General features: G+C 36.2%; 1 protein-coding gene across 1 annotated transcript in view; it reads left to right on the top strand.

Annotated features, from left to right (window-relative positions):
• Positions 1 to 16,697, top strand: part of CCDC178 (coiled-coil domain containing 178) — a 548,199-nt gene that overhangs the window by 378,267 nt on the left and 153,235 nt on the right. The window contains exon 19 of the mRNA XM_049901613.1: positions 2,360 to 2,512. Coding sequence (XP_049757570.1) covers positions 2,360 to 2,512 — 153 coding nt within the window. The remainder of the gene's footprint in view (positions 1 to 2,359; positions 2,513 to 16,697) is intronic.

Here is a 16,697-nt window from a genome sequence, read left to right as displayed (position 1 = left end):
GAATTGCAGTCAAATTTTTCTTTAATGACTTCAGATCCAAAAAATACTTTGCGAGTTCACATTTAGCCAAGACCTTACATAGGAAGATTCTACTGATAAGATTCCGCTGACTTTGAATTTAAAAGCTCTTGAAAGTCATTTTACTTCTCTTCTTAGTTTTTTTCTTTCTTTCTGTTCAACCTCCCACTCCCCAATTTTGTAGTCTTATTAAATGTCTTTTACCTTATGTCTTCTACTGCTATCCTTTTATGAGCTGTTCAGCTTCTGGTAGTGGTAGCATTATTTCCCCCGGATGTATTGGCACCAATATTATCATTCCACCTTTGTTTCATTTGCATGTGATAATACTATTGGCTAAAATTAAATGAGTCAGAGTTGTGAGGTGGAACCACAGTTAGACATAAAAAATTTTTCAATGTCAGCAGAAGAACACTAGTATTTAAAATTAAAAAACTGAAACTTCGCTGCACATCTGAAGGTCACTGACTTTCAGGAATAGGTAGTGAATTGGTAAATCCTTCTACACATTCATTACTGGGAAGTGATAATGTAAAATATGATAACTGATGTAACAAGGTATTTGAAGATTCATTGGTATAACTAGTCAGTTCGATTTCTTGGTATCTACTCTAATTATGACATACAAAAGTGGTGAGAACTGGTTCCATCCGGAAACTGAAAGTGTATGCATTTGGGAAGAAAACTGCATACTATACATCGAGCAAAACATAAATTACCAAATATACCCCCAATTAAGTTCCATTAAGTAGGTTTAATGCAAATTCCACAGCTTTTGTCACACTGCTCTCCAATTAAATTTTTATAGTAGATGCCTAGGGCTTGAAGGAAAAGTACCTGAGAAGTAGGATATCTCAGGTATCAGCACTGTGCTTACGTTAAACACATATGCTCCAAATAATCCCTTCTCCCATCTCCAGGGGAACATTTATGAATGTTCCAAGTCAATCACTTGAGGGCTGGATTTTTAAGATATCAAAAAGAACTGTAGCCATTATTTAAGAGGTATCATTATTTAAGAAAAATATCCATAGATATGTGGTCCTTTTATCAAGAGATCTATGTGATTAGTGGCAAATTTACTACATGGAAGTTTCTAAAGTCTTAAGTTATTATGCCAGAATTAGGACAAGGACATTTGAAATGATTCCCAGCTCATGATTCTGGCTTTTTGAAGAATACCTTTGAGGTAGTATTAATCATTAGGGATCAATATAGATACCAGGCTTTCATGAGAAATATATATGTTGACCTTAGTAAATCTTCAAGTGTGTAAATACAGAAATATATATACGCTATATATGTATTTTCTCATATCACAATCTACTTTTTAACATCAAACCTTTAATACTATTTTTTAACAACATATGCCAAAAGTTTGATGTGAAGGCAATTTTCATTGAAAAAAAAATTTAATTGCTTCAAAATGATTATTTTAATATCTAGTTACTTAATCATAAACATTAATTGCACTTATATGTTTTGAAACCGTTTTTGCTATTATAAATAATAAATTCCATATTTTTTGAAGCAAGAAATACAAAAATTTTCTTTGCTAGAAATACAAAAGGAATCAGCAACTAAACCTACCTCTAACTGAAATTCATACCTCTCATTTAAATTTATCGGTGACCACCAATTTGCCAATGGGTAATGTTGTGAAGTTGTTTTCTAAGATGTTTGTATTCAATGTGACATATATATGACATATATAAAGCTCTCAGCTGCTCACAGAAGTAAATTTAACCTTTAATATGACTAAAATATGTGAATAACAAATAATGGCTCTGGGTGCTTCTAAATGTTGAATCCTCTGCTCTTTGCCTTTTATTCTTCCCTCCTCTATGTTCGAAGTGTTTTCTGTGAGTGCCCACTCTCAGAATATTATGGAGACTGAGTTCTAAGCTCTTATTTGAGCCTCTACCTGTTTGAGCCAGAGGGTGCAGGGAAACTGTGAAACTGAAAGGAGTCTCCTGGGCTGCTTAGTGCAGGCTTCCAAGGCCAGCAACTTCCTAAGACATTGTAGAGGGATATCTGGGAAACGTCAGTGGAAAGAGGTGGAACAAAGTCAGCTAGACTCTTAGGAGTCACACACCAATATTAAAAAAAAAAAAAAAAGGAAAAAGAAGAAGAAGAACAACAACAAAAACAAAAAGCCCTGCATCAAGAAAAAAAATTTTTTTTTTATAAATCCAAGGAAGGTATTTGTATCAAGGAAAACGTTTTTTGGTGGTTTTGCTATTTTGCTGTAGTACGTAATGGACCACTTTTAGATAATTCCAAAGATGGTGTCAAAACTCCAACAAAGTAATTTTAACTAAAATATACATTTATTTTCTAGAAAACACAAGCTGATTCCCTGGAAGAAAATCTGCGCTTGGCTCAAGAGTATCAGAAGATACAGGATCATTTCTTAGCAGAAAAGGAGAAATATTTCAGTCTATTCGATAGACGGTTATTATCACTTGATGCTTCAATTAGAGATAAAGCACAGGTATTGTGTGTGTGTGTGTGTGCGTTTTCTCATTTTGTTTGCTTGTTTTTAAATAATTGTTTACTTGACATAAATGAAAAAGAAGTAGTGGTCAATAGTGGGGTCTCCAATCTCTGAGGGTTGAACTAGCCTGACACCAAATAGCATGTTTTCTTCTTGTAACATTTCCTTTTATATTCTTGTCAGCCTTTTGAAATGGAACTTTAAAAAGATATTTGAGAAATGAAAGACTTAATTTTTAGTCTACTATTCCCTACTAATTACTGTTTGAATCATTTTGACCTAGAATACCAATTTTTTGTGGTTTGTAGATTTAAATATATTATCATAAATTTTAATTCTAAGCATAGATGACTTCCCAGGATAGGCCTCCAAATCTCCTCTGGATGTATGGGTTCCAAATTTTGTTTCTACTTTCTTATTATATAACGGAAGTAATTAGAAAATTGGGGAAATATCTGACCCCTCTGGTTACTGGAAATCACTGGGAATTCTGAGTATATTTTTGTAAAATCTGTGTAATGGTAAAAGTGAAAAGTAAAGCAAACATATGCCACAAATAAAGACGGAAGAGGAATTGCCATTTCTAGAATGTTAAGATACAGCCACTTCCTATCTGTTCTTCTCCAGGTACTTGGTGACAAGAAAAATCATTTTCCTTTAAATTTTTGTTTCTCCTCCAGGATTCAAATTTCAGGAAATAGAGGAATGACTATTTTTTAATAATTCACCTAGCCATAAGAATCAGTAGACTACTAACTGATCCTTTCTCCTCCTGGTATCATACGTACTGTTGTACTGTAAATTAGTAGTTCAGAATTCTAGTACTGCACCTATCCTCCGTTGTACAGTTCCCGTGGAGTTGATCCTGACTCACGGCTACCCCATGTGTGTAAGAGTAGGACTGTGCTTGATAAGGTTTTTGATGATTGATTTTTCAGAAGTAGATCTCCAGGCCTTTCTTCTGAGGTGCCTCCGGGTGGACTGGAACCTCTAACCTTTCAGTTAGCAGCTGAACATGTTAATTGTTTGCACTACCTGGGGACTCCCTGATTACTCTGGAATATTGGGAATGCAGAAGGCCAGAATTTAAATGCGAGCTCTCCCAGTTATTAGTTCAGTGATCTTGGCGAGTCACTTACCCTTTCTGACCTCAGTTTTCCCATCTGTTAAACAAGATTTACTTCATAGGGTAATTAATAAGGAATACAAAAGAAACATCCATAATAAATTACTTTGAAAATAAAGGGATGCTGTGCCACTGTGGAGTTCCTGGGCGGTACAAACGGTTAATACTCTTGGCTGCTAACAGGAAGACTGGAGGTTCAAGTCCTCTGAAAGATGCCTCAGAAGAAAGGCCTGGCAATCTATTTCCAAAAACAATCAGCCAGTGAAAACCCTTTTTTAGCATAGTTCTACTCCGTCACACCTGGGGTCACCATGAATCAGAGACAACTCCAGGGCAACTGGTTTACGCAGCTATAACTACCACATTCATCTGGTATGCTGCTTGTCAGCTTCCCTAGGTTTCCCATCCATCCATCCTCATAAGAGTTCAAGCTTCTTACATATTGGGGAGAGAAGAATGTATTTTTTCTCAAACACTTCCATTGAAATAGTGGCAAGATGAATGTAAATCAAGAAATAAGTGTTTTGGGGCAAGAGTTGCTAAAATCTTGGTGTCCTCATAGCATACCAGGATCAATGGAGTTCATCAATGTATCCGTGGAGTATTTGTACAAACCACCTCATGCATTTGACATTGTTATTGAGGTTAAACATGTTCTATCTGTTGCCAATAATTGAGGAGGAGAAAATAATCAATGGCTATACTGTATTTCCTTTTCTAATCAGGGGGAAAGAAAAATAAATTTCCTGTGCACTTGTTACCAATCTGTACAGAATCCTTTGGTCACAAATGACAAATATATTGGATACTTGCATAAATAGTGAAGAACTCAGGCCTTTAAAAGAAAGCCCTAACATAGTATTTCCATAGCATAAATGTAAGGACAAAAGTGCCTTGATCTCATTTTTGGAATTAAAGCCAATCTCGGTGTGAGATACAAGGAGTGAGACGCTGCTGTGAACAGACAGACAATGGGTCATGCTTGGAGATAAGGTTTATGTTTGCGATCCCTCAGACGAATCATTTTTAGCACACCTGTTTCAGGGAAACTTTCAAAGATTTATTTGTACTTCCAACCATTTTTCCTTTCCATCCTTCAGCGCTGGAGGTCATTAAGTGCAGGCTGCCCTTGTCAGTGTCATGTAGGATCAATTTGCTGCAGTGGACAGAAAGGCCTTATTGATGCTGTTAAATCTGTCAGTGAGAAATCGTATGTCATTAGCGTCCAATGCACTGCTTACAGGCTGGAATTTGGCCATCAAAAATGAGAAAACACTTTAATATTTTAGTCCATTTCCTTGATATTGCAGGATTTCCGATATATGCAGGTTCTTACCAGTTTTATTAGGGGCACTCCAAAGCTCTGTTCAACCTCTGCTCTCTTTGCCAGATTTCCTTGTCGGATGAAATGGATCTCACTCCTAGGAATTTCCTGTATCATTTTCCTATTTTAGACTAATTTCATTGCTTCTAAACCTGCATTCCTTTTGGTGTGGTGAATACTCATATTCTAATTATTGCGCTTCCTTGGGAGTATTGTTCTATCCTCACAAATTATGTACTTTCGCTCTCTGTATTTTTAGGCCAAGAATATTGCAAAGAAGGCCTAAGTGAAGACTAAAAAAAAATTAAAAATAAGAAATAATGTTTCATTTCTTAACACAATTTTGTATGCAGAATACTCAGATGTTAGAATGTTACAGAACTCCTCTCTGGGTGCTGAAATCTTGTGTGCTGTATTTGCATGTGTTTTGTGATGCTTTCCTGTACTTTTTATGTCTGACGCAACAGAAGTGTGCCCCTTCAAAAATCAGAAAGACACAAGCAATTATGCAGATTTTTTTATTTGCCCTGTTCATGGGTAATGATCAAATAGAATCCAATCTAAAAGCTTTCAGACCTCAAAATTAAAAATAACACTATAAATGAATGAAGAAAATCTGAAAAACAGATTTTTCTTCAATGTGATATAGACATTTTCATAAAAGCTTTCAAATATATATACATTTTCTGTTAAAAAAATCTATAAATATGTTAATAAAATCACCATGCATTTGGTTTAAATGCCATCTCAAGTTGTTGCTCCTCAAACCTGCAAAGAAAGGTAAGTTAATAAAGCCTGCAAATTTTGATGTGTTGTCTGAAAACAAGATCCCTTACAAACTGGTAACATAAATTTTAATTCTTTTTTGAAACCGCTTGTAAAGCTTAACCCTTGCCTACTCCAAATCCCAGTGCTTTCAAACTTTTGTTTTCACATGGGGTCGCTAAGACCCAGCAACGTCGGCAGGGGACACTTCTGGAGCTCCAAGAATTCAAACACTCTTCATTCATTCATTTGATTATTCAAAATAAATATTTAAGTGCCCATAGTATGCACAAAGATACAACAGAGGACACAGGATTATGCTACCTCATCCCTGCTACCATGTTGAAAATTGTGATCTCAGATTCCATTGGATTCTTTCCTAGAATGCAGCATAGGATCAGAGCTCTACTGCATCATCTCTTTACTTCACCAGGGAAAGAATCTGTGCTATTTAACCTGTGTTGCCTAGTTCTCCTTGGACAAAGTTCCATCCTACATTCTCAAAAACTTGTATCATCTATAGATTAGATTAGGATGTTTTCTACTCTCTCTTCCATCTATTTTAAAACATGCTGTCCTCTAATGCTCACATTAGATTGATTGAGTCAAACTTAATTGTAGCAATAGACAAAATTCTTTCCCTAGAGAAATGGGAAAGTTGTTTCAGTTTTCATTTTTTAAGTGTTACATATTACTTGTTATCTTGCATATATTAAAATTCTGCTTTAGGAGGTGAATTTGTGCTTCTTTCAGTGTACATAGAAATACATTTCTTTGCTAAGAAAACCATAAATTTCTTTTTTTTTTTTTTTTGCTTACAATAGCTATTTAAAGTCCCTGTCAGTATTTCTGCCTCTGTCTCTTAGAACACACATCCACCCACACACAAATACACACACACACGTTTTGCCTCTGTTCTTAGGACACACACACACACATTGCTCTAAAAGAATTAGCACACTTAATAGAATGACAAGCTTGCATTAAACTCCCACTATCCCTTCCCTGAAGAGCTCTCTCAGGAGACTTCTGAGAGTTTTTCTAATACCGGAGATATAAGTGGACAGCTGGTGGTCTATTACTTTATCCTAATGGATCTTCCTTCCATCGTCCAAATCCTAGAGGGATGCACCAAAAACTAAGAATGTATTTCTGGCTAATACTTTAGAGAGATAAACTTGGCTTGATGCAAACCAGTTCTTCAATCTTCTATCAGTTTTGAGTGACCTGGAGACTTGTGTGTCTTTATGCAATTTTGAGATCTGGTGGAGTTGTGTAGCAGTGCACAGCTTTTTGATGTTAGCGACATCTTAAAAGTGGTTTATGGAGTGTGAGGAGATCCTTGGTGTATCAAAGACACTCAAATTAACTAAAAATCACACATATACATGGAGCCCTGGTGGTGCAGTGGTTAAGCATTTGACTGCTAACCAAAAAGGCTGGCAGTTGGAACCCACCAGCCACTCCTTGGAAATCCTCTGGGGGAGTTCCACTCTGTCCTATAGGGTTGCTGTGAGTCAGAATCGAGTTTTGGGCTTTTTATCTGTGGTTCTCTACTGGACTATTTTCAGATAAATAGGTTATGTTCCCTGGAATCCATAGAGATTCAGAACTCTGATTTTTGTTTTTTAAGGCCATAGTGCTACTATCAAAGAAAGAAATTCTGTTGCTATCATTCAGAAACCATTTCTTAAAAATTACAATAAAACTAGTGAAAAGTTTATCGTATGCCCCTCCTATGATAATAAGGTGTATTTTCTACTTAGGCTTGGCTAATGCATAACTTAAAACTGCAGATGATTTGCAATTCTATGGGAGGGCCAGTGTAAGGATTTTTCAGTTGCTGAACTACCCCCTTTGCATCACAATGACATAAACATATGAAAAAAAAGCTGCTTTTGTAACCATCTTTCCCCAAATCTACAAAGCTGTAATAACTTATTAAAGTAAATGTATAGTATATTTACATGTGGATTTTTTTTGGTTTTTTTAAGTATTTTATGTATGTCACTTACCCTTTCTTCAGAGATTTATTGAAGGTGGAGCAGAGTATTTGAAAGGGCTCTGAAGTCTGGCAGATCTGATTTTGAAATCACTTCAGCCATTACTATCTCTGCTGTTGTTAGGTGGTGTCCAGTCAATTCTGACTCTTAGAAACTCCATGTGACAGAGTATAACTGCCCCTATAGAGTTTTCTAGGCTGCAGTCTTTATAAGGAGCAGATCATCAGGTCTTCTCTCCCATGGAGCTGCGGATGAGTGCAAACCACTAACCTTTTGGTTAGCAGTCAAACGCTTAACTATTGTGCCCCCAGGGCTCTTTTTAGTCTCTGTGGATGATTTATTTAATTTCCCTGGGCCTCCGAAAAATGGGAATATCTCGCTAGCAGGACTGCTGTAAATTATAGCAATAATTAACATTTATGAAACACTACTAGGCACTATCCTAACTATTTTATACCCCAAAAACCAAACCTGCTGATGTAGAACTCCTATAGGACAGAGTAGAACTGCCCCATAGGGTTTCCAAGACTGTAAATCTTTACAGAAACAGACTGCCACATCTTTCTCCTGCAGAGCAGCTGGTGGGTTCAAACTGTCGACTTTTCAGTTAGTAGCCAAACACTTAACCACTGCATCACCAGGGATCCTAACTATTTTGTATGCAATCTTATTTAATCTTCTCAACAACCTTGAGAAGCATAAATATATGTATTTAATATAAAGCATCTAGCACACTTTTCACAAACTGTTTATTCTAAATACGGAAGATGTGTCTGTTAATATTATTATCCTTTAGCTAAATATAAGCATCCTTGGGTGGTACTACCGTTGAGCACTCAGCTACAAACTGAAAACTTAGTGGTTCGAATACATCCAGAGGTTCCTCGAAAGACAAATTTGGCATTCTACTTCCAACAGGTCACAGCCACTGAAAACTATGTACAGTTCTATTCTGAATCAAATGGGGTCACCCAGAGTGGGAGCTGACGCTGTGGCAACTGGTTTTGTTTTGTTTTTTAGCTAAATATAGGTTTCTGATTTCTTGTAACAAATCATCTGTACCAAGCCCATTGCTGTTGAGTCGAACACGTGGTGACCCTATAGAACAGAGTAAAACTGCCCCACAGGGTTTCCAAGGAGTGGCTGGTGGATTTGAACTGCCGGCCTTTTGGTTAGCAGCCAAGCTCGTAACCACTGCACCTACCAGGGCCCCAAATCATCTATACTAAACCCAAACCAATCCCACTGCCATTGAGTCAATTCTAACTCTTAATTGGTATTAAATAGTTGATGCAACCTGGGAATATGTGATGAATCATGTGAGAAGGCAGAAGTGTAGGGTAATAGTGACAATATGGTAATCAGGAAAACATCAAAATAATGTAAGGAATGCAGCAATGGACATACACCTCATTGGCCAGGTAAAGCTGCAGAAGGCTATAACATAGAAAATCGTATATCTACATATATATGAGAAGGCATGAAGGATATAGTTTTCGATGACACGTAGGTTAGGGTGAGTTGTATCCAAACCTTGTACTAGCAAACTTGACTTAAAACATATCTACTTAAAAAAGAGATCCCATTCACGATAGCTACAACCACCAAATATTTCCTAGAAATAACAACACAAAATGTATTATTAAAACGGACATGAAGAAATCTGAGAATTTTTACAGATAATAAAGACAACACATGCCATGCCAGAACTCAATATATTAATTTGATGAGAACTGGCATCTTCACATCACAATTTTTAAAGCGATTCTAAACAAATAAAAAGAATACTTTTTGTAACCTAATACGGGCAGTCCTGGGCTATGAACATCTGAGTTAAGTACAGTTAGAAACCAACCCTGTAAAACCTATTATATTAAAAATTTGAGGAATATACGATGGCTCATAATAGTAAATGGTTGCTACTTTTTGACAGGCATCAAAACATTATTATTACTGTATTATTATGTTAAAGATGTTTTAGTGTATCTGGATATGTTTCTTTAATGTTTTTTATGCATGGAAAGGTACACTAATTTAAACATTTAACTAACCTGTGTTAGATAGGAACCGTACCTAACTGTTCGGACTTAACGTACAAATTTGATTTCAAGATAGATTTAGGAACAGAACTCGTTTGTAATCTGGGGACTGCCTGTAAAAGAATTCTATACTGAAACATGAAAAGAGATAAGAAAATTAGGGAAAAAATTATGAGAGCAGGTTACTTTCTAACTTGTTCTGAAAAAAAAATAATAAAGCTACAATTAGCTATAACGTGTTACAGAAATGACTGAAAGTTCAGTGGTATTAGGTGGAAAGTCTAGAAAAGGGTGGTAAAGTACAAAGGAATTTGTTACATAAAAATGTGGAAATGTGAATAAATGGGGACACGTTTTTACACAGTGGAGCAGGGCATGCTGCATATTTTTGGAAAAGAACAAATACAACCTATCTTGGACCATGCCAAGAAAAACAAATGTATTAAAGAATTAAATATATACATAAAATGTAGTTGAATATTTATTTGACCTTGGAATGGGGAAAATTTTTTATCAACACAATGCAAAGCCTTAAAATAATTAATCTATAGATTTGCTGACATGAAAACTAAAGTGTAAGTTTAAAAATTCCATAAGCAAAATTTAAAGACAGATAATAATATGGGAAGATATTTTCAACATCTAGGGCAACTAAGGGGTTAATACTTTTAATATGGAGCTCTGTTGTAAATTACTTAAAAGATGACTTCTCTAGAAGAAATATGAAAAAAAGTATTCAACCAGGTATTGTCTTGGCATGTCCAGTCTTAAGCAAATATTAAAAGAAATTCAAAGTAGTTGATAAATAAAAATGGGTAGCATCCTTAGGAGTAATCAAAGAAATATAAATTAAAACAATACAGCAGCCACCGGATTAGCTCAATTTTTTAAAACAATGATAACTAATTTTTGCAAGGAAGCACTGAAATGGGCACATTCACTGCTGGTGAAACTTAACTGTGAAATGATCTCCGGGGAAAAAAATTGAACAATATATGTATATAGCCTGCGCCCCTATTTTAGGGAGCGTTGCCAAATGTGCACAAATGGTTTTTCAGCAAAGATTTGGCTATAAAATAGGCAATAATGTTTAAAGTGCAGTCAAACTGCCTGGATTTGAATCCTGCTGTCCCAGTGGTACAGTGATTAAAGAGCTAGGCTGTTAACCAAGAGGTAGGCAGTTCAAATCTACCAGCTGCTCCTTGGGAACCTTATGGGGCAGCTTACTCTGTCCTATAGGGTTACTGGAAACCCTGGTGGTGTAGTGGTTAAGTGCTAGGGCTGCTAACCAAAGTCTCAGCAGTTCAAATCCACCAGGTGCTCCTTGGAAACTCTATGGGGCGGTTCTACTCTGTCCTATAGGGTCGCTATGAGTCGGAATCGACTCAACGGCACGGGGTTTGGTTTGGTTTTGGTATAGGGTTACTATAAGTCGGAATTGACTTGACAGCAGTGGGTTTAATGTGTCGTTACTTGCTAACTTGTCTTGAGCAAGTCATTTACCTTGTGTGGAAAATGAGAATAGTACAAGTTTTCCTGACAATTAATGTATGTGAAGTGCTAAGAACAGTGCTTGGTATGTAGTAAGCACTGCATATATTTTGGAGTCCCTGGGTGATTTTTTTTTTGGGGGTGATGGAAATAGTTAACACACTCAGCTGTTAACTGACAGATTGGTGGTTTGAGTCCACCCAGAGGTACCTCAGAGAAAAGGCCTGGTGATCTGCTTTTGAAATATCACCCACTGAAAACCCTATGGAGCACAAATTTACTCTGTCTGACACACATGTGGTGGTCATAAGTCAGAGTCAACTTGATGGCACCTGGTTGTCATGTATATTTTAGCTCTATTTTTTGTTATAAACCAGAAGAGTTAATCATTCTACTGTTTAGAGTAGTTCTTTCCTTGTTTCATATGTTCAGTCTTATCATTGCCTAGATATTGTAGACTCCAAGAAGACATTTTTAACATTAAAACTTTAATAGTCTTCTAGCGCAAGTTTAGAAGTACAATAAACATTTAATACTTGCTCAGGAAGTTTAATACTTTCTCATCGATATTGACATCTTCTTGTTTTTTTTTTTATTTTTTAGTAAAACAAAGTGATTATAAACCAGCTGGAGTCAGTCTTTGTAGCATTTAAATTACTAAGAGTGCCATTAAAAATTTTCAGTCTTTCTTTACTGACATCTTTTCACTTATGTAGAATTTAAATAAAATTGATATTTCAACATACTTAGCAGATTGTTTAGTATATAAATATATATATATACTCTATTTATATTTATATAAGTATATATATATAAATAGAGAACGGGACCCAAAAATGATATTCTTATCGTCACTATTTGTATATTATTTCAGAGATTCTGTACCATGGCAAAGCGAATACTTATAGGAAGGATTTGATCACCCTGTGTTAAGAAACCCAGAGAAAGATTTTGCAAAATTGAAATAACTTGCAATATTGCCACTTTATGTTAACCAACAGTGACTTAACGAAAACAGATTAGTTCAAACAAAATAATTATTATAGTCAATAAACAATGCAATGATTAAACGACTTAAGTCATTGCTTTTCTCTCCTTTACCCATGAGATGGAATGAACTTTTAGCTAAGTTATAGTAATATGTTAATATGTGTGTTCAAATTTAAGAATATCCAATATAAAACACATCAGATAATTTGGGGATGATTATTTGTACTTTCCAAGGATTCTTACTACATGAATGGCTCTGATAACATAGCCCCACAATTGTTTCAATTATGACTCAACTAAGCAGGATTTTATTTATCCCCACAGAACATATTTTGCATAAAGTGAAATGTACTCTAATTATCCATAGTCTGTGTATACCTGTGTAAACCTGATCCCTGAACTAAAAAAGAAGAAGTTACTCAGTTTTTGGAGGTGTCTCAACTCATTTACTAGGCAATAGTTCACAAATTATATTTTTGTTTCCTTAAGTAGACATTGAGTAAACTAACATCATCTCAGGAAATGTAAGCAGTTTACTTGTAAAGTCCAACCCTTTAAGAGTTTGTTTTCAAGTGAAAAAAAGTTGTAGACATTAAAAACATTTTTATTTTGACATCTGAAGGATAACTTTCACAGCTTTCCTATCAAGCTAATTCAAAAAACTTACAACAAATATTCTTTTGTAAATCTTGTACTATTCCATCATAGTAAATCACTGATGAGAACACATAACACACACCACTAACACAATATCTGAGAAAAGGAAAAATAATAATGCAGTGAATTACATAGTGTTTAGAATTTTGTGAGGTTGGGTCAGATATAAAATCGTTTTTGAATTATTTCACTGATAACGCATATACACACAAATATCACATTATCTGAGAAGAGGAAAGATAATGCAGTGAATAACGTAGTGTTTAGAATTTGGTGAGGTTGTATAAGATAAAAAATCATTTTCAAATTGTTTCCTTTGGTGCTGGCAATCAGAGCTGTGTGGATTTTTTTCAAGGAAAAATCCTTATTTTAAAGAAAGAGATAAGCAATGGCATTCATAGGCTATTGAGAAAAGTATATAAAACAAAGCTACTGTCTGCATGATGTACATAGAAAAAGAGCAAAAAATATTATCTATAAAAGCAGAAAAGAATTTGGCTTGCTCGACTTTTTGTATCAAGCATGCTACAGCAATCTTTTGATTCTAATATGAAACTGTAGTAAGGATCATTGCACTAATGCATGAGGATTTGTGATAATGTTGCAGAAATTTTACTGTCAAAACTGAACTGCAGTGTAATGACTTTTGTTATCATGGTTTCTAATAACTATTCAGCATGAATTGACCCTACATATGTTTGGCTGCAATATTGTGTCAGTAACTGAGAAAACTAAAAAGGAAATAAAAAACAGTCAACACAACACTACGTATGACTTCATGATAACATTTCCCAGTTCTTACTATTAATACGGTTGAAACAATTCTAAAATGAACAAAACTATAAAAAATCACGTGAAAATAAAAGCTTAGACATGGTACGATAGTCTGGCCGAATAAACCTACAAAGTACTTTACAACAAAACATGTTCTCCTGTCCTCACCCTGGGCACTACCTGCTGCTCAGTCTCGTTCACTGATTGTGGCTTTGCTGTGGGAGGCCTTTGGCTTGTTTCCCTTCTTCCCCCTGCAATGTATTAGTTTCTTCTCCCTTCTACAGGATGTCTTGTTATTCCTTTCTTCCTAAATCTTTGCAGCTATCTCTCTCTTCATTGCAGTATACTTTCATTTCGGCATTTCTTCACTGCAGCAAATAAGAGAAAATAAAAAATAGTTACTATCAATCACGTGCCGCCTATCTGGTGGTCACCGTCCTAGGCAATTGCGACACATGCAAAACGTTCAGAACTGCACCTACCACATCATAAATGCTCAGTCAGTTATGATAACATTATTATTATTACTCTATCACTGTTATTTAATTATAAAAACAGTATGAAACAGCTGGGGATATTCTCATTTATTCTTCTGAAACTGAGGTCCTTTATTGTGTATTTAGACCAAATTTTTTTTTTTTTTTACCTGTAAACGGGAGCCCTGGTGGCACAGTGGCCAAGTGTTCAGCTGCCAACCAAAAGATTGGCAGTTCGAATCTGCCAGCCACTCCCTGGAAACCCTATGGGACAGTTCTGCTCTTTCCTGTAGGGTCACTGTGAGTCGGAATCAACAGCAATGGGTTTGTTTTTTGGTTTGGGGTTTTTTTTTACTTGTAAGTGAGAGGCCAGTGCTGGGATTCAAACCTGAGCCCCTAGGATTCATGCCCGTGGATGTTCTGCTACTCCACAAAAAAATTTATCTCTACCATACCCAAACTCTTATCCAAATATTGTGAATATTGTATCTCTTGGGATAAATGCAAAAGTATTTTAATTATAAATACTTTGTAACACATGTGAATTGGACATGACTTGATTAAGCAATACCTAAAAAAAAAAAAAAACTTTTTTTTTTCTTAATAAAGAGCCTGGGCTGTGCAGTGGTTAAGAGCTATGGCTGCAAACCAAAAGGTCGGCAGTTCAAATCCACCAGCCGCTCCTTGGAAACTACCCTATGGGGCAGTTCTAGTCTGTCCTATAGGGTCACTATGGATTGGAATCGACTCAATGGCAAAAGGTTTTTTTTTTTTTTTTTTTTTTTTTGATAATGTAATAGATGACAGGCCTAGTGATCTACTTCAGAAAATCACCCAGTGGATCACAGTGGTCTGGCCCCATTGTGTATAGGTTGCTGTGAGTTGGGGGCCAACTTGATGGCAGCTAACAATAATAATGCAATCCTGTTTGAGGAAGAAGATTTTATGGTGTTACACAAAAAGTGGTGGAGCAGTTACTTTTCAGATCGGGGGTCAGGGATACAGGCAGAAAAAGTAGTTTTCCCATTAAAGGGCCTTTAAAATTCACCTGCCGTAGTCTCAGAGCTCAGAACATGTATTTACCAGGGCAAAGGGTCTTGATCCTACAGAAATTGCAGTGTAAACCAGGAAGAATGAAGGCACAGAGGACACAAGTTAAAAGAGAGGAAGAGTAGTAGTTGCAAGCAGAATTTAGCAGAGAATATAGAGGGAAGCAAAGGTTTCTGTGAAAATTAGATGATAGCAACAGCAAGGTTGAGACTCTGGGAAATATGGTACATGACTAGGGTTAAACACACACACACGCACACACACACGCACACACACACGCACAGCAATAACTGATTAGAATAGACAAAGGGAAGTAAAAAAAAAAATAGGTGCCAGGAAATAATAATGTAACAATCTATGCTGAAACGATGGGCTGCAGACAAATATATCACACAAACAGACAGGAGAATTTCTGTCAAAGACAATACATATTGGAAATGGAAATGAAGAAATATACTAAAAAAAAAAAAGTTGCCATCGAGTAGATTCTGACTCATTGTCATCCTATATCGGACAGAGCAGAACTGCCCCATAGGATTTCCAAGGAAGTCTGGTAGATTTGAACTGCTGACCCCCTGGTTAGCAGCCAAGCTCTTAACCACTGTGCCATCAGGGCCCCAAAGAAATATATTAGGTGCTGATAAATAGAAGCCCCATTTCTAAAAAAACTAAAATATTGCAATAAGCAAAAGGATCAATTACATAGATCCCCCCTCCCTTAGCCTCCTATACCAGAAGCTGGCTGGCTGTAGGTTCAAGGAGGAATCTAAAGGAGACCTGAGCAGCTTCTTGAGTGCAGTGTCCACAAGCTTGAATGGGACCTTTCTTATCTGGAGAAGTGAAGCCTGGAGGTGAAGTGGACCATGGCTATCTGTGGGCGGTCCGTTTGAAATTACTGTTGCAGCAAGGTATGAGCAGCTGAATAGCATCCTTGTAGGAGAGAAAGCCATAGGGCCATCCTAAATAAAAATCCAGCTCGTCTTGGGGTTTTTCTCAAATACGATGTCTCACCAAGTTGGCCAATTCACCTCAACATAGGGTTCCAATCAAGTACAAGATAGTGTGAAAGGATATTCCCTAACTGAAGTTGGCACCTTGTAGCATGTATTCAATAAATGGGAGAGAAAAAACCCATAGACAAATTTCCTTGAATGTTCCTGTTCAAGGTCTCAGTGTTTTTCACACGAACTTTAGACTTTTGAGTGACAGAATTTATTATCCCCAAGTCATCTGCTTAAGTTTTTAGTGTAGATCTTAAAGTTTGCCCGTATAAACAGAGAGGGAACTCAAAAGAATCCTCTTATATTATTTGGGAAAAATCACTGGCGTGATTGACCTCGCCCCCCATTCAAAGAGAAGTGGATGGAGTCTATGCAGAAGTAAATGAATTGTATATTGAAATTCTCCATCAAAGAAGAAAGAAAAATGAATATAGTGTGCAAAAGAGTGATGCAGAGCAGATTTTGAAACTTCACACAGAAAATATG

The sequence above is a fragment of the Elephas maximus genome, chromosome 11, assembly GCF_024166365.1.
Source record: "Elephas maximus indicus isolate mEleMax1 chromosome 11, mEleMax1 primary haplotype, whole genome shotgun sequence".
In the NCBI taxonomy this organism is placed as follows: domain Eukaryota; kingdom Metazoa; phylum Chordata; class Mammalia; order Proboscidea; family Elephantidae; genus Elephas; species Elephas maximus.
Note: the sequence above shows the minus strand (reverse complement) of the source record. Positions and strands in the feature narration are given on the sequence as shown.